The following is a 20,913-nucleotide window of genomic DNA, read 5'->3' as shown; positions in this document are numbered from 1 at the left end:
GAGGTTTTCAGGCGACAATAAAAATGTAAAGGTAACATCGGCAATTAATGTTTCTGTGGGAGAGAGATCGGAAGTTTATGTAGTGGCTGATTCCACTCATGTTAAAGTAGCGCAGAGGATTAAGATGCCTGCTGCAAAGAACATGTCCTTGTGTGTTCAGAGGTTTTCAGGCAACAGTAAAAATGTAAAGGTAACATTGGCGATTAAGGTCCCTGCAGGACGGAAAAGGAAGTTTTATCTCGTGGCTGTTTCCACTGATGCTAAAGGATCACAGAGGATTAAGATGCCTGCTTCAAAGAACATGTCCTTGTGTGTCTCTAGGTTTTCAGGCAAAAATAAAAATGTAAAGGTAACTTTGTAAATTAATGTTCCTGCAGGAGACAGATAGGAGTTTTGTCCAGTGGCTGTTTCCACTCAAGCTAAAGTTTCGCAGAGGATTAAGATGCCTGCTGCAAAGAACATTTCCTTGTGTGTTCAGAGGTTTTCAGGCGACAATAAAAATGTAAAGATAACTTTGGCGATTAATGTTCCTGCTGGAGAGAGATGGGAGTTTTATCTAGTGGCTGTTTCCACTCATGTTAAAGTAGCGCAGAGGATTACGGTGCCTGCTGCAAAGAACATGTCCTTGTGTCTCTGTAAGTTTTTAGGCAACAATAAAAATGTAAAGATAACTTTGGTGATTAATGTTCCTGCTGGAGAGAGATGGGAGTTTAATTTAGTGGCTGTTTCCAGTGATGCTAAAGTAGAGCAGAGGTTTAGGATGCATGTCTGCTGCAAAGAACATGTCCTTGTCTTTTCAGAGACTTTCAGGCAACAATAAAAATGTAAAGGTAATTTGGCAATTAAAGTTCCTGTTGGAGAGAGATGGCAGTGTTATCTAGTGGCTGTTTCCACTCATGCTGAAGTACCACAGAGGATTAAGATGCCTGCTGCAAAGAACATGCTCTTGTGTGTTCAGAGGTTTCCAGGCAACAATAAAAATGTAAAGGTAACTTTGGCGATTAAGGTTCCTGAAGGACGGAAAAGGAAGTTTTATCTAATGGATGTTTCCACTGATGCTAAAGGTTCACAGAGGATTAAGATGCCTACTGCAAAGAGTATGTCCTTGGGTGTTCAGAGGTTTTTAGGCAACAATAAAAATGTAAAGGTAACCTCGGCAATTAATGTTTTTATGGGAGAGAGATCAGAAGTTTTATCTAGTGGCTTATCCACTCATGCTAAAGTAGTGCAGAGGATTAAGATGCCTGCTGCAAATAACATGTCCTTGTGTGTTAAGAGGTTTTCAGGCAACAATAAAAATGTAAAGGTAAGTTTGGTGATTAATGTTCCTGCTGGAGAGAGATGGGAGTTTTATCTAGTGGCTGTTTCCACACATGTTAAAGTAGCGCAGAGGATTAAGGTGCCTACTGCAAAGAACCATGTGGGTCTATACATTTTTAGGCAACAATAAAAATGTAAAGGTAAATTTGGCGATTAATGTTCCTGCTGGAGAGAGATGGGAGTTTTATCTAGTGGCAGTTTACACTCATGCTAAAGTAGTGCAGAGGATTAAGATACCTGCTGCAAAGAACATGTCCTTTTGTGTTCATACGTTTTCAGGCGACAATAAAAATGTAAGGGGAACTTTGGCGATTAATGTTCCTGCTGGACAGAGATGGGAGTTTAATTTAGTGGCTGTTTCCAGTGATGCTAAAGTAGAGCAGAGGATTAAGATGCCTGCTGCAAAGAACATGACCATGTGTGTTCAGAGGTTTTCAGGCAACAATAAAAATGTAAAGGTTACTTTGGCGATTAAAGTTCCTGTTGGAGAGAGATGGAAGTTTTATCTAGTGGCTGTTTCAACTCATGCTGAAGTAGCGCAGACGATTAAGATGCCTGCTGCAAAGAACATGCTCTTGTGTGTTCAGAGGTTTTCAGGCAACAATAAAAATGTAAAGGTAACTTTGGCGATTAAAGTTCCTGTGGGAAAGAGATGGAAGTTTTATCTAGTGGCTGTTTCCACTCATGCTAAAGTAGCGCAGAGGATTAAGATGCCTGCTGCAAAGAACATGTCCTTTTGTGATCAGAGGTTTTCAGGCAACAATAAAAATGTAAAGGTAACTTTGGCGATTAAGGTTCCTGAAGGACGGAAATGGAAGTTTTATCTAGTGGATGTTTCCACTGATGCTAAAGGTTCACAGAGGATTAAGATGCCTACTGTAAAGAGTATGTCCTTGTGTATCAAAAGGTTTTCAGGCGACAATAAAAATGTAAAAGGCAACCTCGACAATTAATGTTTCTGTGGGAGGGAGATTGGAAGATTTCTCTAGTGGCTGTTTTCACTCACGTTAAAGTAGCACAGAGGATTAAGGTGCCTGCTGCAAAGAACATGCTCTTGTGTGTTCAGAGGTTTTCAGGCAACAATAATAATGTAAAGGTAACTTTGGCGATTAATGTTCCTGCTGGAGATAGATGGGAGTTTTATCTAGTGGCTGTTCCCACTCACGTTAAAGTAGCGCAGAGGATTAAGGTGCCTGCTGCAAAGAACATGCTCTTGTGTGTTCAGAGGTTTTCAGGCAACAGTAAAAATGTAAAGGTAACATTGGCGATTAAGGTTCCTGCAGGACGGAAATGGAAGTTTTATCTCGTGGCTATTTCCACTGATGCTAAAGGATTACAGAGGATTAAGATGCCTGCTGCAAAGAACATGTCCTTGTGTGTTCAGAGGTTTTCAGGCGACAATAAAAATGTAAAGGAAACTATGGCGATTAATGTTTCTGCCAGAGAGAGATGGGAGTTTAATTTAGTGGGTGTTTTAAGTGATACTAAAGTAGCGCAGAGGATTAAGATGCATGTCTGCTGCAAAGAACATGCTCTTTTCTGTTCAGAGGTTTTCAGGCAACAGTAAAAATGTAAAGGTAACTTTGGCGATTAAAGTTCCTGTTGGAGAGAGATGGGGGTTTTATCTAGAGTCTGTTTCCACTCATGCTGAAGTATCGCAGGGGATTAAAATGCCTGCTGCAAAGAACATGTCCTTGTGTATCGAGAGGTTTCCAGGCGACAATAAAAATGTAAAGGTAACCTCGGCAATTAATGTTTCTGTGGGAGAGAGATCTGAAGTTTTATCTAGTCGCTGTTTCCACTCATGCTAAAGTAGCGCAGAGGATTAAGACGCCTGCTGCAAAGAACATGTCCTTGCGTGTTCAGAAGATTTCAGGCAACAATAAAAATGTAAAGGGAACTTTGGCGAATAATGTTCCTGCTGGAGAGAGATGGGGGTTTAATTTAGTGCCAGTTTCCAGTGATGCTAAAGTAGTGCAGAGGAATAAGATACCTGCTGCAAAGAACATGCTCTTGTGTGTTCAGAGGTTTTCAGGCGACAATAAAAATGTAAAGGGAACTTTGGCGATTAAGGTTCCTGCCGGACGGAAATGGAAGTTTTATCTAGTGGCTGTTTCCGCTGATGCTAAAGGATCACAGAGGATTCAGATGCCTACTGCAAATGGTATGTCCTTGTGTATTGAAAGGTTTCCAGGCAATAATAAAAATGTAAAGATAACCTCGGAAATTAATGTTTCTGTGGGAGAGAGATCGGAAGTTTATCTATTGGCTGTTTCTAGTCATGCTAATGTAGCACAGAGGATTAATATGCCCGCTGCAAAGAACATGTCCTTGTGTGTTCAGAGGTTTTCAGGCAACAATAAAAATGTAACGATAACTTTGGTGAATAATTTTCTTGCAGGAGACAGATCGGAATTTTATCTGGTGGATGTTTCCTCTCATGCTAAAGGATCACAGAGGATTCAGATGCTTACTGCAAAGAACATGTCCGTGTGTATCGAGAGGTTTTCAGGCGACAGTAAAAATGTAAACGTAACCTCGGCAATTAATGTTTCTGTGAGAGAGATATCGGACATTTTATCTACTGGTTGTTTCCACTCAAGCTAAAGTTTCGCAGAGGATTAAGATGCCTGCTGCAAAGAACATGTCCTTGTGTTTTCAGAGGTTTTCAGGCAATAATAAAAATGTAAAGGTAACTTTGGCGATTAATGTTTCTGCTGGAGAGTGATCGGAATTTTATCCAGTGGCTTTTTCCACTCAAGCTAAAGTTTCGCAGAGGATTAAGATGCCGGTTGCAAAGAACATGTCCTTGTGTGTTTATACGTTTTCAGGCAACAATAAAAATGTACAGGGAACTTTGTCGATTAATGTTCCTGCTGGAGAGAGATGGCTGCTTAATTTAGTGGCGGTTTCCAGTGATGCTAAAGTAGCGCAGAGGATTAAGATGCCTGCTGCAAAGAACTTCTCCTTGTGTGTTCAGAGGTTTTCAGGAAACAATAAAAATGTAAAGGTAACTTTGGCGATTAAAGTTCCTGTTGGAGAGAGATGGAAGTTTTATCTAGTGGCTGTTTCCACTCATGCTGAAGTAGCACAGAGGATTAAGATACCTGCTACAAAGAACCAGTCATTGTGTGTTCAGAGGTTTTCAAGCAACAATAAAAATGTAAAGGTAACTTTGGCGATTAAGGTTCCTGCAGGACGGAATTGCAAGTTTTATCTCGTGGCTGTTTCCACTGATGCTAAAGGATCACAGAGGATTCAGATGACTACTGCAAAGAACATGTCCTTGTGTATCGAGAGGTTTCTGGTGACAATAAAAATGTAAAGGTAACCTCAGCAATTAATGTTTCTGTGGGAGAGAGATCGGAAGTTTTAACTAGTGGCTGTTTCCACTCATGTTAAAGTAGTGCAGAGGATTAAGACGCCTGCTGCAAAGAACATGTCCTTGTGTGTTCAGAAGATATCAGGCAACAATAAAAATGTAAATGGAACTTTGGTGATTAATGTTCCTGCTGGAGAGAGGTGGGGGTTTAATTTAGAGCCAGTTTCCAGTGATGCTAAAGTAGTACAGAGGATTAAGATACCTGCTGCAAAGAACATGCTCTTGTGTGTTCAGAGGTTTTCAGGCAACAATAAAAATGTAAAGGGAACTTTGGTGATTAAGGTTCCTGCCGGATGGAAATGGAAGTTTTATCTAGTGGCTGTTTCCGCTGATGCTAAAGGATCACAGAGGATTCAGATGCCTTATGCCCTTGTGTATTGAAAGGTTTCCAGGCGACAATAAAAATGTAAAGGTAACCTCGACAATTAATGTTTCTGTGGGAGGGAGATGGGAAGATTTATCTAGTGGCTGTTTCCACTCACGTTAAAGTAGCGCAGAGGATTAAAGTGCCTGCTGCAAATAACATGCTCTTGTGTGTTCAGAGGTTTTCAGGCAACAATAAAAATGTAAAGGTAACTTTGGCGATTAATGTTCCTGCTGGAGATAGATGGGAGTTTTATCTAGTGGCTGTTTCCACTCACGTTAAAGTAGCGCAGAGGATTAAAGTGCCTGCTGCAAAGAACATGCTCTTGTGTGTTCAGAGGTTTTCAGGCAACAATAAAAATGTAAAGGTAACTTTGGCGATTAATGTTCCTGCTGGAGATAGATGGGAGTTTTATCTAGTGGCTGTTTCCACTCACGTTAAAGTAGCGCAGAGGATTAAGGTGCCTGCTGCAAAGAACATGCTCCTGTGTGTTCAGAGGTTTTCAGGCAACAGTAAAAATGTAAAGGTAACATTGGCGATTAAGGTTCCTGCAGGACGGAAATGGAAGTTTTATCCCGTGGCTATTTCCACTGATGCTGAAGGATTACAGAGGATTAAGATGCCTGCTTCAAAGAACACGTCCTTGTGTGTTCATACGTTTTCAGGCGACAATAAAAATGTAAAGGAAACTATGGAGATTAATGTTTCTGCCAGAGAGAGATGGGAGTTTAATTTAGTGGGTGTTTTAAGTGATGCTAAAGTAGCGCAGAGGATTAAGATGCCTGCTGCAAAGAACCTGTCATTGTGTGTTCAGAGGTTTTCAAGCAACAATAAAAATGTAAAGGTAACTTTGGCGATTAAGGTTCCTGCAGGACGGAATTGCAAGTTTTATCTCGTGGCTGTTTCCACTGATGCTAAAGGATCACAGAGGATTCAGATGACTACTGCAAAGAACATGTCCTTGTGTATCGAGAGGTTTCTGGTGACAATAAAAATGTAAAGGTAACCTCGGCAATTAATGTTTCTGTGGGAGAGAGATCGGAAGTTTTAACTAGTGCCAGTTTCCAGTGATGCTAAAGTAGTACAGAGGATTAAGATACCTGCTTCAAAGAACATGTCCTTGTGTGTTCAGAAGATATCAGGCAACAATAAAAATGTAAAGGGAACTTTGGCGATTAAGGTTCCTGCCGGATGGAAATGGAAGTTTTATCTAGTGGCTGTTTCCGCTGATGCTAAAGGATCACAGAGGATTCAGATGCCTTATGTCCTTGTGTATTGAAAGGTTTCCAGGCGACAATAAAAATGTAAAGGTAACCTCGGCAATTAATGTTTCTGTGGGAGAGAGATCGGAAGTTTTATTTAGTGGCTGTTTCCAGTCATGCTAATGTAGCAGAGGATTAATATGCCTGCTGCAAAGAACATGTCCTTGGGTGTTCAGAGGTTTTCAGGGAACAATAAAAATGTAACAATAACTTTGGCGATTTATGTTCCTGCAGGAGACAGATCGGAATTTTATCCAGGAGCTGTTTCCACTCAAGCTAAAGTTTTGCAGAGGATTAAGATGCCTGTTGCAAAGAACATTTCCTTGTGTGTTCAGAGGTTTTCAGGGGACAATAAAAATGTAAAGGGAACTTTGGCAATTAATGTTGCTGCTGGAGAGAGAAGGGAGTTTTATTTAGTGGCTGTTTCCAGTGATGCTAAAGTAGAGCAGAGGATCAAGATGTCTGCTGCAAATAACATTTCCTTGTGTGTTCAGAGGTTTTCAGGCGACAATAAAAATGTAAAGGTAACTTTGGCGATTAAAGTTCCTGCGGGAAAGAGATGGAAGTTTTATCTAATAGCTGTTTCCACTCATGCTGAAGTAGCGCAGACGATTAAGATGCCTGCTACAAAGAACATGTCCTTGTGTGTACATACGTTTTCAGGCGACAGTTAAAATATAAAGGGAACTTTGGCGATTAATGTTCCTGCTGGAGAGAGATGGGAGTTTAATTTAGTGGAGGCTTCCAGTGATGCTAAAGTAGCGCAGAGGATTAAGATGCGTGCCTGCTGTAAAGAACATGCTCTTGTGTGTTCAGAGGATTTCAGGCAACAATAAAAATGTGAAGGTAATTTTGGCGATTAAAGTTCCTGTTGGAGAGAGATGTAAGTTTTATCTAGTGGCTGATTCCACTCATGCTGAAGTAGCACAGAGGATTAAGATGCCTGCTGCAAAGAACATGCTCTTGTGTGTTCAGAGGTTTTCAGGCAACAGTAAAAATGTAAAGGTAACACTGGCGATTAAGGTTCCTGCCGGACGGAAATTGAAGTTTTATCTCGTGGCTGTTTCCACTGATGCTAAAGGATCACAGAGGATTAAGATGCCTGCTACAAAGAACATGTCCTTGTGTGTCTGTAGGTTTTCAGGCAATAATAAAAATGTAAAGGTAACTTTGTATATTATTGTTCCTGCAGGAGACAGATTGGAGTTTTATCCAGTGGCTGTTTCCACTCAAGCTAAAGTTTCGCAGAGGATTAAGATGCCTGCTGCAAAGAACATTTCCTTGTGTGTTCAGAGGTTTTCAGTCGACAATAAAAAAGTAAAGGGAACTTTGGCGATTAAAGTTCCTGCGGGAAAGAGATGGAATTTTTATCTAGTGGCTGTTTCCACTCATGCTGAAGTAACGCAGAGGATTAAGATGCCTGCTGCAAAGAACATGCTTTTGTGTGTTCCGAGGTTTTCAGGCAACAATAAAAATGTAAAGATAACCTCGGTAATTAATGTTTCAGTGAGAGAGAGATTGGAAGTTTTATCTAGGGGTTGTTTCCACTCATGTTAAAGTAGCACAGAGGATTTAGATGTGTGCTGCAAAGAACATGTCCTTATGTGTTCAGAGGTTTTCAGTCAACAATAAAAATGTAAAGATAGTTTTGCCGATTAAGTGTCCTGGTCTAGAGACATGGCAGTTTTATCTAGTGGCTGTTTCCACTCATCTTAAAGTAGCGCAGAGGATTAAGGTGCCTGCTGCAAAGAACATGTCCTTGTGTGTCTGTAAGTTTTTAGGCAACAATAAAAATGTAAAGGTAACTTTGGCGATTAATGTTCCTGCTGGAGAGAGATGGAAGTTTTATCTAGTGGCTGTTTTCACTGATGCTAAAGTAGCGCAGAGGATTGAGATGCCTGCTGCAAGGAACATGTTTCTGTGTGTTCAGAGGTTTTAAAGCGACAATAAAAATGTTTAAGGTTACTTTATCCAGTGACTGTTTCCACTCAAGCTAAAGTTTCACAGAGGATTAAGATGCCTGCTGCAAAGAACATTTCCTTGTGTGTTCAGAGGTTTTCAGGCGACAATAAAAATGTAAAGTTAACCTTAGCAAATAATGTGTCTGCGGGAGAGAGATCAGAGTTTTTTCTAGTAGGTGTTTCCACTCATGCTAAAGTAGCGCAGAGGATTAAGATGCCTGATGCAAAGAACATGTTCTTGTGTGTTCAGAGGTTTTCAGGCAACAATAAAAATGTAATGGTATCTTTGGCAATTAAGGTTTCTGCTGGAGAGAGACATTAGAGTTTTATCTAGTGGCTGTTCCGACTCATGTTAAAGTGACGCAGAGGATTAAGAGCCCTGCTGCAAAGAACATGTCCCTGTGTGTCCAGAGGTTTTCAGGCAACAATAAAAATGTAAAGGTAACCTTGGCTATTAATGTTTCTGTGGGAGAGAGATAGGAAGTTGTATCTTGTGGCTGTTTCCACTCATGCTATAGTAGCTCAGAGGATTAAGATGCCTGCTGCAAAGAACATGTTTCTGTGTGTTCAGAGGTTTTAAAGCGACAATAAAAATGTTTAAGGTTACTTTATCCAGTGACTGTTTCCACTCAAGCTAAAGTTTCACAGAGGATTAAGATGCCTGCTGCAAAGAACATTTCCTTGTGTGTTCAGAGGTTTTCAGGTGACAATAAAAATGTAAAGTTAACCTTAGCAAATAATGTGTCTGCGGGAGAGAGATCAGAGTTTTTTCTAGTAGGTGTTTCCACTCATGCTAAAGTAGCGCAGAGGATTAAGATGCCTGATGCAAAGAACATGTTCTTGTGTGTTCAGAGGTTTTCAGGCAACAATAAAAATGTAATGGTATCTTTGGCAATTAAGGTTTCTGCTGGAGAGAGACATTAGAGTTTTATCTAGTGGCTGTTCCGACTCATGTTAAAGTGACGCAGAGGATTAAGAGCCCTGCTGCAAAGAACATGTCCCTGTGTGTCCAGAGGTTTTCAGGCAACAATAAAAATGTAAAGGTAACCTTGGCTATTAATGTTTCTGTGGGAGAGAGATAGGAAGTTGTATCTTGTGGCTGTTTCCACTCATGCTATAGTAGCTCAGAGGATTAAGATGCCTGCTGCAAAGAACATGTCCTTGTGTGGTCTGAGGTTTTCAGGCAACAATAAAAATGTAAAGTTAACTTTGGAAATTAATGTTTCTGCAGGAGACAGATCGGAGTTTTATCCAATGGCTTTTTCCACTTATGCTAAAGTTTCGCAGAGGATTAAGATGCCTGCTGCAAAGAACATTTCCTTGTGAGTTCAGAGGTTGTCAGGCGACAATAAAAATGTAAATGTAACTTTGGTGATTAAGGTTCCTGCGGGAAGGAAGTTGTAGCTAGTGGCTTTATCCTTGAAGAAGTATGTGGGGATGTGTGTGGTCTACAGCGGAACTAGATTTCATTTTACTAAAAAGTGTTGGAAGAGTTTATCTGGTAATGGGATGGGGCGTTTGTGAGGCAAACGGTGGGTAAGTCCAGAGTCTTTTTTTGGGGGGTAGAATTTGGTGTATTTATTGTACTTTATGGGGAACAGTAAATTTCGGAGATTTAAAAAAAAAAGTTGTATCATTGCAATGAGTGACTGTGTGTTCTGGGAAATTGCCGCCAATCGATGTGGTTAGGGATTTAACAATTTGGAAACACAAACAGTAAACGTAGGCCGGTAGTTTCGTTGTTTTCACTCGATATTTTACTATTATAAACATGTTAGATTGGTCCATGGGGCCATGCATATTACATTTACCCTTATTGCCCTTTCAATAGTTTGTAGACAAGCATTATTAATCTAATTACAATTGGGGATTTTTGTTGTAAAGATGCATATGCCACCCACATGCACCCCAGTACACTACCCACGTGCATCCCACCAACACACACCTTATAACAACACCCCACACCATGCCACTGCCCCATGTCACTGCACTAGACACCAAGTTTGCAGTACGGGGCACAGCAGCCACACTGCTCTGCAACATACCCAAATACTTACAAGCTCCTAAAGCCGAGACCTGTTGGCTATGCCAATGCTTGTTTAATTCTACAGAGACTTTATCATATGTTACATGCGGTTTGGTGGAGGATTCACACGGCAAACATTGTCTGCTCTTGTTTTAAAAATGTACAAGGAAAAGAGATACATAGTTTCACGTGAGGCTTCTGGTTGTCATGGCAACAGGTGAGAGGGTCCTTGTGAAGAAGGTCCTTTGGAATGTTGGTGTTTGAAGATTCTTTGGAATGTTGGGGTTTGAACCGTGGATGACAGTTGAGGGGGAGGGAGGGGGGCTCACACCAGCCTCAGCTCCGCTCTCCAGAGACGGAAGAACGGGAAGAGCCTCTGTGTGAAGGAGGACCGCGGGAAGGAGTAGAGAAGCTCCATGGAGTCAGCATTGTACAGGGACAGCCGCCCCCCCTCGTAGTCCAGATACACCCCCAGCTTCAGGGGCCTCTCATGAGGGGACAGAGGGGTCTCAGGGGAGGTGAGAGCTGAGTACTGACCCTTCCACCCCCGCACAGCCCAGACTCCCCCCTCAGGTGACCATGTGATGTCTCCCTTCCTGCTCACAGACTCTGCTGCGACCCCCACATGCCACGCTTCCCCCTCCTGCAGCAGTTGCACCTCCCAGTAATGTCTGCCGGAGGTGAACCCCTCGCTCCCCAGTGCAAAGGGGTGGTAGGAGGTGAATCTCTTGGGGGTGTCCGGCAGGCGCTGTGCTGTGCCCGTGTCCCTCACACGTCGCCCCCCCTCAGACAGGAGGAGCCGAGGATGAGCCGTGTCAGGATCCAGAGTCACCGTCACTGCAGAGAAGAGATTCACAATTAGAGATTTAATGACACAAAGAAAGGCTGTAATTACTGCTTCTGTTTTACATATGATTAATTTACACCACATCTGGAAGGAGCACGCAGCGCTAGAGAGCGCGACACTAGGTTGCTCACTACACTAAAGCGAGCGGCACTAGACTGCTCACTACACTAAAGGGAGTAGCACTAGACTGCTCACTACACTAAAGGGAGCAGCACTAGACTACTCACTACACTAAAGCGTGCGGCACTAGACTGCTCACTACACTAAAGCGCGCATTCATCTGGAGCACACAGTACACCGAAGAGCACACTGCACTACATAGGACATTCTACTACAAACTACACTGCTTCTGTTGTACTTTTCAGTGCACTGCATTAGATGGCACTGAGTGACAGAGCTACTCCAAGGTATACAGAACTAGTTAGTGCACTGCATTCGATGGTACAGAGTAAGAGAGCTACAAGAACAAGAAAGTGTACTTTACTAGTCAGTGCACTTTATTCGATGTTACAGAGTAACAGAGACCCTCGAAGCCACACTGTACTAGTCAGTACACTGCACTACAAGGTAGGGAGTAACAGAGCTACTAGAAGTGCGATGTGCTAGTCAGTACCCTGCCTTAGATGGCACAGAGTATGAGCACTAGTAGAAGATACACAGTACTAGCCAGTATACAGCACTGGAAAATACAGAGTTAGACAGATAATAGAATGTATACTGTATTAGTCCGCACACTGCGTTAGATGGTGCAGAGTGACAGAGAGACCAGAAGGTGTACTGTACTAGTCAGTACACCGTATTAGATGGTTCAGAGTGACAGAGCTACTGGAAGGTAAACTGTACTAGTAAGTACTCTGCATTAGATGGTACAGAGTGGCAGAACTACTCCAAGGTATATAGCAATAGTCAGTACACTGCATCGGATAGTGCAGAGTAACAGAACTACTAGAAGGTATACTATACTAGTCAGTGCACTGCATTAGATGGCACAGAGTGACAGGGTTTCTACAAGGTATATTGTACTAGTCAGTACTCTATATTAGATGGTACAGAGCAAAAGAGCTACTATAAGGTATACAGTAGTAGTCAGCAAACTGTGTTAGATGTCACAGAGTGACAACGCTACTCCAAGGTATACAGTACTACTCAGTACATTGCATTAGATGGTAGAGTGACAGAGATACCAGAAGGCATACTGTATTTGTCACTGGACTGTATTGTATGTTACAGAGTGACAGAGCAACTTCAAGGCAGTCTCCCAGGTTCTTCTCCGGCGGGGCCTGTTTGTCCGTTTCCCTGTTTCCCGGTGGGGTCTTCGTGCTCTTACGATTCTTGCCGGTCCCCCTTGGTTTTTCCTCTGCCCCCCTGGTTTTCATGTTAGGGTGGTCTTCCTTTGTCTGGGACCTCCACGGGATGTGTGTCGGGTGTGCTTGTGCCTTGTTGGCGGGCGGTGCTTTGCATTGTCCTTCTCTTGGGGGCTCAGGACGAATGCAGGTTCCTTCTCCGTTTGAACTTATTTTGGGGGGAGAGACGGGAGGATGTTTTTGGCGACAACAATACGACAGTTATTACTAAAAAGTTTGATTTAAAACTCTTTCTAGTGCTTTTAAAGTATGGAGTGCTATTCGTAGAACCCTGGGAATTGGTAGATTATCTTTTTATACACCTATATCTAAAAATTGCAATCTTCCCAAGCTCTATGGAGATTAGTTTATGGATAAATGGATTAGGGCTGGAATAGATCAGATTGGCTGTTTTAACTCCCCCTCAGGGCTCCGGTCCTTTGATGAGATGAAAGAAGAATATACTCTTGATTGGTAGGATTTTTTTAAGTTTCTCCAGATTTGGGATTTTCTCTTACGAAAAGGAAGTGGACGGACCAAGTTTGAGAGAGTGGAAACCAAGAAAGTATAGTTAAAGATAAAGTAAGTTCTATCAGGGAGATCTATGGCCTTATAAATGCTGCTATGCCTGATGATTTGGACAAGTGTTCTCAAAGATTGTGGCTGAAATTGGGGGTTTCAGCGGCGACTTTTCTGTATGCGTATGAGATGTCACAATATATTTTAATGTCCACTGGGCTACAAGCACAATTTTATAAGACCCGTTTTTCTTTATACTATGCGCCCGACAAGATAGCAAAATGGGGGGCTGGAAAGGATACATTCTGTCCACGTTGTGCACTTTATAATGCTGATATCATTCACATCTTTGCGTCTTGTAATGTATCGCAAAAATTAATCAAGGATATATAAGATTTTTTATCGGAGGTGTTAAAAACTGAAATAATATTGTCAAAGGATGTATATTGTTAGGGATTTCTGAAGCAAATCGAATGGGGAAGGGTCATGAATTCATTTTTATATCTATGTCTTAAGGATGTGTATTGCGTCCGCCTGGCTGGACTCTAGGTCTCCTGCTTTTCAACAATGGCTAGCCAGATTATTAGCAACGTGTAGTTTGGAAATAGCTATATATAGACGGAAAGGGAGCCGCTTACGCTGAAAAGGCACGAAAATCTGGGACCTCCTGATTACTTGGGTTCAAGGTCGAAGCGGGACATTAACGAGTATATGTATTTATTTTCCCCTGTGGTTTTTTTCAGGCTGAATAATGGCGTTTATATTGAAAGAGGAAATCTGCATATGTCACGTTAGGAATTTTTTATGGGCGTCACACAAATTGCACTTTAACAGGATTGTATCGGATTGACAGATCCTTGGGAGTTTATATGTATTTTAAATATGAAATGATGTCATGTATTGCACTGCACTTGATTAATTATGTCTGATGCAATTACGTTTTACCTGTCTGAGGTGGGGGCTGGGGGGTCCGGTGAGGGGGTGGATCGACAGGTATTTAAAATAAAATGAATAAAATTATTTTGAAAAAAATAAAAATAAGGTATAAAGTAAGAGTCAGTACACTGCAGTAGATGATACGGAGTAACAGAGCTATTCCAAGGTATACAGTGCTACTCAGTGCATTGTATTAGATGGTACAGAGTGACAGACCTACCCAAAGGTGTAATGTATTAGTCAGTACACTGAATCAGATGGCACAGAGTGACAGAGCTATTAGAAGGTATGCTGTACTAGTCTGTACACTCCATTGGATGGTATAAAGTGACAAGGCTACTCCAAGGTATACTGTACTAGTTACCAAACTATTAGGGATAAAGGACTAGTTAGCAAACTGCATTCGATGGCACAGCGTGACACGGCTACTCTAAGATATGCAGTACTAGTTAGTGCACTGCATTAGATGGTAAAGAGTAAGAGGGCTATTAGAAGGGATAAAGGACTAGTCAGTACACTGACAGAGCTAGTAGAAGGTGTACTGTACTAGTCAGTACACTGCATTAGATGGTACAGAGTGAAAAAGCCACTCCAAAATATAAGGTACTAGTCAGTACACTGCATTAGATGGTGTAGAGTGATAGAGCTATTCTAAGTTACACTGTACTAGACAGTACACCACCCTAGAAGGCACAGAGTAACAGAGCTACTCCAAGGTATACAGTAGTAGTCAGTACACTGCATTAGATGGCACAGAGTGACAGAGCTACTCCAAGGTATACAGTAGTAGTCAGTACACTGTATTAGATGGTACAGAGTGATCGGGCTACTAGAAAGCATTCTGTACTATACTGCTTTAGATGGTACAGAGTGACAGAGCTACTCGAAGGTGCACTGTACCAGTTAGTACACCGTATTGGATGTTACAGTGTGGCAGAGCCGCTCCATGGCATACTGCAATTGTCAATATTCTATATTAGATGGTGCAGGGTATCAGAGATACTAGAAGGTATAGAGTACTATTCAGTACACTGCATTAGATGGTACAGAGTTCCTTGAAAATATACTGTAAGAGTCATTACACTGTATTGGATGCTACAGTGTGACAGATCTACTCCAAGGTATACAGTACTAGTCGGTACACTGCAGTGGATGGTACAGTGTGACAGAGCTACTAGAAGGTGCACTGTACTAGTGACTACTCTGTATTATAAGGTACAGAGTTTCAGAGCTACTTAAAGGTATACTGTACTCATGAGTATTAGAAGGTACTGAGTGAGAGATCTATTAGAAGGTCTACTGTACTACTCAGTTTACTGCATTATAAGGTACAGAGTGACAGAGCTACTCCAAGTTATACTGTACTAGCGAGTCAATGTAGGTGCATGCACTAGGTCAATGTAGGTGCATGAGCTGGGTCAGTGTAGATGCATGCACTACGTTAGAGTAGACGCATGCGCTAGATCAGTGTAGGTGCATGCGCTAGGTCAGTGTAGGTGCATGCGCTAGGTCAGTGTAGGTGCATGCGCTAGGTCAGTGTAGGTGCATGCGCTAGGTCAGTGTAGGTGCATGGGCTAGGTCAGTGTAGATGCATGTGCTAGGTCAGTGTAGGTGCATGCGCTAGGTCGGTGTAGGTGCATGGGCTAGGTCAGTGTAGATGCATGCGCTAGGTCGGTGTAGGTGCATGGGCTAGGTCAGTGTAGATGCATGCGCTAGGTCAGTGTAGGTGCATGCGCTTGATCAGTGTAGGTGCATGCGCTAGGTCAGTGTAGGTGCATGTGCTGGGTCAGTGTAGGTGCATGAGCTGGGTCCATGTAGACGCATGCGCTAGGTCAGTGTAGGTTTATGCACTAGGTCAGTGTAGGTTTATGCACTAGGTCATTGTAGGTGCATGTGCTAGGTCAGTGTAGGTGCATGCGCTAGATCAGTGTAGGTGCATGTGCTGGGTCAGTGTAGGTCCATGCGCTAGGTCAGTGTAGTTTTATGCACTAGGTCAGTGTAGGTGCATGCGCTAGGTCGGTGTAGGTGCATGGGCTAGGTCAGTGTAGATGCATGTGCTAGGTCAGTGTAGGTGCATGGGCTAGGTCAGTGTAGGTGCATGTGCTAGGTCAGTGTAGGTGCATGTGCTAGGTCAGTGTAGGTGCATGCGCTAGGTCAGTGTAGTTTTATGCACTAGGTCAGTGTAGGTGCATGCGCTAGGTCGGTGTAGGTGCATGGGCTAGGTCAGTGTAGATGCATGTGCTAGGTCAGTGTAGGTGCATGTGCTGGGTCAGTGTAGGTGCATGAGCTGGGTCCGTGTAGACGCATGCGCTAGGTCAGTGTAGGTTTATGCACTAGGTCAGTGTAGGTGCATGTGCTAGGTCAGTGTAGGTGCATGTGCTGGGTCAGTGTAGGTGCATGAGCTGGGTCAGTGTAGGTGCATGAGCTGGGTCCGTGTAGGTGCATGTGCTAGGGCAGTGTAGGTGCATGAGCTGGGTCTGTGTAGATGCATGCTCTAGGTCCCTGTTGGTGCTAAAACTCTGGAAAATAGAATGTGTTATGTGGTAAATACCAAATTCTGAGGTAATACCCCTTTCAAAAGTCCCAGAATACAGCAGGAACTGAGTTGCTCGCAGTTGTCAAGCCTAGCAGTATCATTAATGTGAGGTGTGAAAAAACTGCATCTGAATTTCCGATAAACTTAGTATGAATGTCCAAGGGGAAGAATGATTTAAGCAAAGGAAATGCGGCAGCGCGTATACAGAATGGAGATAAGTAGAAATCTAGAAAAATCTGGAAAAGACAAAGTTTAGAGACACAAATCAAGTAACTGTACCCTGACGTGAGTGCACGTTACCACTAAATGCCATACGAAACCAAACCATACCATACCACACCAAACCATACCATACCACACCATACTATAACATACCATAGCACACCACAGCATACCATTCCGCCATCCCATTCCATCCATTACCACCATACCAAACCATCCCATACCACTATACCATAGAATACCATGATCTCACCCTATAGTACACCACACCACACCATCATATCATTCCATACCATACCATCCCATATTCTATACATATCATACTATTCCGTATCACACCACACCATACCATACCATACCACACCACACCATACCATAGCACACCACACCATAGCACACCATATCATATTCATGAACAGTAATATTCAGAGCTAATCATCGCAATGGTATTTACCTTTATAACTCTTCACCACCACCTCTGGGCACTGAATCTTCACATTATTACACCTGTAATAACACACACATCATCTTTGTATTAAAGAGCAATGAGAGCTACAGGAACAAAGGATGAACATCACATGGGACCTGTAGCTGAAATAAGATTCAGTATTAGGAGCAGCGCCTGCGGACTAGAGCTCAGTGTGAGTTACTGTTCATACACAACAGTCAAAGCTCTAACGATATTAAAAGTACCTTTAACATCTTATGACAGGATATGGGTGTTCTATGGCAGATGGCTCAGTGAGACAAGTGTGCTTTATAATATGCTATGGAGTGCCTCGTTGTGGGTTTTCTAGGAGCGGCCGTTGGCTGAGCGAGGGGGGGCGGTTGAGTAACAGGTTACATCTGCTCCTGGTCGGGTCTCGTGTATATACTTAATAAATACCTTCCTACCTGAGGTCCACGTGAATTCCTGACAGCGCCCACAACACAACATTGTCACATCCACTCCCTGCCAGTGTAAACCGTGTTACCATTCTCTACAACCAAGATGTAGGGTAGCTTTAGTGGGATATATAAGAAAGATTTGAACCCAGATGTTAGTAATGAAAAGCTGGTTGCAAAACAAAAACTCCCATGTCTTACGGAACAGCAGATTTTAGGCCGTAGCGGAAGGATCACAGAGGGAGAGATAAGGGAACAGGTTAGGAGGCTCAGTAAAGGGAAAGCAGCAGCAGGCCCAGGCGGGATCACAGAGGGAGTGATAAGGGAACACGTTATGAGGCTCAGTATAGGGAAAGCAGCAGGCGCAGACGGGATCCCACCAGAATTATCTTTCTGTTTCTGGGTATCTTTTTTTAATGAGATGTCTCTGGAAGGCTGTTAAATTCCACCTTCCTAATATGAGGCAACTGTAGTTATGATCCTTAAGCCGGGTAAAGGTGCTAGGTTAGCAGATTCCTACAGACCTATATCTTAATTGAACTGTGATTACAAAATGATTCCAGGAATTTTGGATAAGAGATTGTCAGATGTCCTTCAAAAGTTGATCCATTTCGATCATAAGTGGTTTGTGCCTGGAAGGAAGCTGTATGAATTAACCCAATGACATCGGTGCGAATGATATGGCCGAGGCCTTTAATCTCCTGTTGACAATCGCAAGAATTGATGCTGCTAAAGCATTTGATACGGTTGATTGGGTCTGTCTTTGGGAGGTATTGTAGGATTATGGTTTCAGCAGCAATGTTACTGAAGTTGTGCAAATGCTATATAAGGTGCCGGCAGCTAATATTTTTGATGGCAAACTTACAGCTTTGTTTCAGATATCCAGGGGAACTAGGCAGCGGCGTCCTTTGTCGCCAATTCTGTTCCGTGTATATATTGAGCCCTTTTCCCAGATGATTCGGCAGGATTAGACCATGCTTCCCTTTGAAGTTGCAGGGTTACCAACCAGACTAGCACTGCATGCTGATGACATAGTTCTGTATGCATCGAAGCCAGAGCTCTCTGTTCCACAGCTTGAGGCGCATGCCAGAGATTTTGGGAGTCTGTCAGGGTATCTAATCAATAAGGTAGAGAGAAAGTAGGGCTTCAAACCAGAAATCAGATTAGGAATCATGGGCGCATCGGAACTCAGAGTTTGAGGAAATATCGGATGCAAACTTAACTAAGGTATCCCACTGTTAATTAGGAAAAAATCGATGCTGATATGACAAATGATACATTCATTTATGTGAACAAGATCTTGTCCTTATTAACAAATTCACCCGTTGTGAACGCCACATCAACCCCGACACGCAAATACGTAGTCCGGCAAGCACTGAGACCTAGGCCCAAGGTTACTGATTGACAGGCCACAGGTGGGGTGGCACGTAGCCGGCAGACAAATGCATGGATGGGAAACCCGAGATCAATCCCACAGATTAGTGAACCGACACTACAATGGTTAAGGGAGATTGGCGCCAATAAAGCATGCATGGCTGGAGGGGGTACGCGTGCTCCAAAAACAGCATAAAGTCAGATGCCACATGAATTAGGAACATAGAGCCAATCAGATCGCAGTACACGCCGTGATCATGTGCTCCCTGTGCCAGACATCTGGACACTTTAACCACTGGCCGCATTTTGTCCATGGAAGGTCGAGGCCCACCTGGATTAAACATGAAAATTAAAATGTATTTATGACTCTAGAGGCAGCAACTTACATTCCTCTCCCTACAAGGATCCCCAGAAACATTTCAAAGCCTATAATGAATTGTATATAAGAATGATACAGATCGATTGTAAATTGAGACAGTACTCAGACCCTGTGCCTGTAACTGTTCTCCCGGACGCTATTTTTAATTAAACAAACTGTTCTTGTTTTGCCGAGCGCCTCTTGTTTTTCAAAGGTATTTCATGTTCAATCAACACCGTGATATAGATGCTCGCCTTACAAGATTGAGGGAAAATCTGCCCCTTGGTATCTATGGAGGGTGAACACCATTAAGATGCTGGTTCTTCCAAAGGTGATTGTCTTGTTTAACACGAAACCACTTCCTTTTACCAAAAAACTTTTGCAGAAATCGCAAGGGAGGGTCAGAAGCTTTATATGGGCATCCAGGGGAGCCAGGATCTCATGACAGAAGCTCCGGAGGAGACTGAAGCAAGGGAGGGTCGGCAGCTTTATATGGACATCGAGGGGATCCTAGGATCTCACGATAGAAGGAGGTGACTGAAGGAAGGGAGGGTCGGCAGCTTCATATGGGCATCGAGGGGAGCCAGGATCTCATGAAAAAAGCGAGGGAGGAGACAGAAGCGAGGAAGGGTCAGCAGCGTTATATGGGTATCCAGGGGAGCCAGGATCTCATGAAAGAAAGAGGAGACTGAAGCAAGGGAGGGTCAGCAGCTTCATATGGGCGTCCAGGGGAGCCAGGATCGCATGAAAGAAGGAGGAGACTGAAGCAAGGGAGGGTCGGCAGCTTCATATGGGCATCCAGGGGAGCCAGGATCTCATGAAAGAAGCTCCGGAGGAGACTGAAGCAAGGGAGGGTCGGCAGCTTTATATGGGCATTGAGGGGAGCCAGGATCTCATGAAAGAAGCCCCGGAGGAGACTGAAGCAAGGGAGGGTCAGCAGCTTCATATGGGCATCGAGGGGAGCCAGGATCTCATGAAAGAAAGAGGAGACTGAAGCAAGGGAGGGTCAGCAGCTTCATATGGGCGTCCAGGGGAGCCAGGATCGCATGAAAGAAGGAGGAGACTGAAGCAAGGGAGGGTCGGCAGCTTCATATGGGCATCCAGGGGAGCCAGGATCTCATGAAAGAAGCTCCGGAGGAGACTGAAGCAAGGGAGGGTCGGCAGCTTTATATGGGCATTGAGGGGAGCCAGGATCTCATGAAAGAAGCCCCGGAGGAGACTGAAGCAAGGGAGGGTCAGCAGCTTCATATGGGCATCGAGGGGAGCCAGGATCTCATGAAAGAAAGAGGAGACTGAAGCAAGGGAGGGTCAACAGCTTTATATGGGTGTCCAGGGGAGGCAGGATCTCATGAAAGAAGCTCCGGAGGAGACTGAAGCAAGGGAGGGTCGGCAGCTTTATATGGGCGTCCAGGGGAGCCAGGATCTCATGAAAGAAGCCCCAGAGGAGACTGAAGCAAGGGAGGGTCGGCAGCTTTATATGGCGATCCAGGGGAGCCAGGATCTCATGAAAGAAGGAGACTGAAGCAAGGGAGGGTCGGCAGCTTCATATGGGCATCCAGGGGAGCCAGGATCTCATGA

At 43.4% G+C, this 20,913-nt stretch overlaps 1 protein-coding gene across 1 annotated transcript in view; it reads right to left on the bottom strand.

Annotated features, from left to right (window-relative positions):
- Positions 1-10,023: 10,023 nt before the first annotated feature.
- LOC146869406 (E3 ubiquitin-protein ligase TRIM39-like) overlaps positions 10,024-20,913 on the bottom strand; it is a 156,178-nt gene continuing 145,288 nt past the window's right edge. Inside the window, exons 5-6 of the mRNA XM_085599752.1 lie at positions 17,173-17,225; positions 10,024-11,152 (exon numbers count right to left, since the gene is read on the bottom strand). Of these exons, the coding sequence (XP_085455878.1) occupies positions 10,641-11,152; positions 17,173-17,225 (565 nt within the window). The 3' untranslated portion in view covers positions 10,024-10,640. The remainder of the gene's footprint in view (positions 11,153-17,172; positions 17,226-20,913) is intronic.

Source organism: Triturus cristatus, chromosome 1_1 (genome assembly GCF_964204655.1).
Source record: "Triturus cristatus chromosome 1_1, aTriCri1.1, whole genome shotgun sequence".
Lineage (NCBI taxonomy): Eukaryota > Metazoa > Chordata > Amphibia > Caudata > Salamandridae > Triturus > Triturus cristatus.
This window is presented reverse-complemented; position numbering and strand designations above follow the sequence as displayed.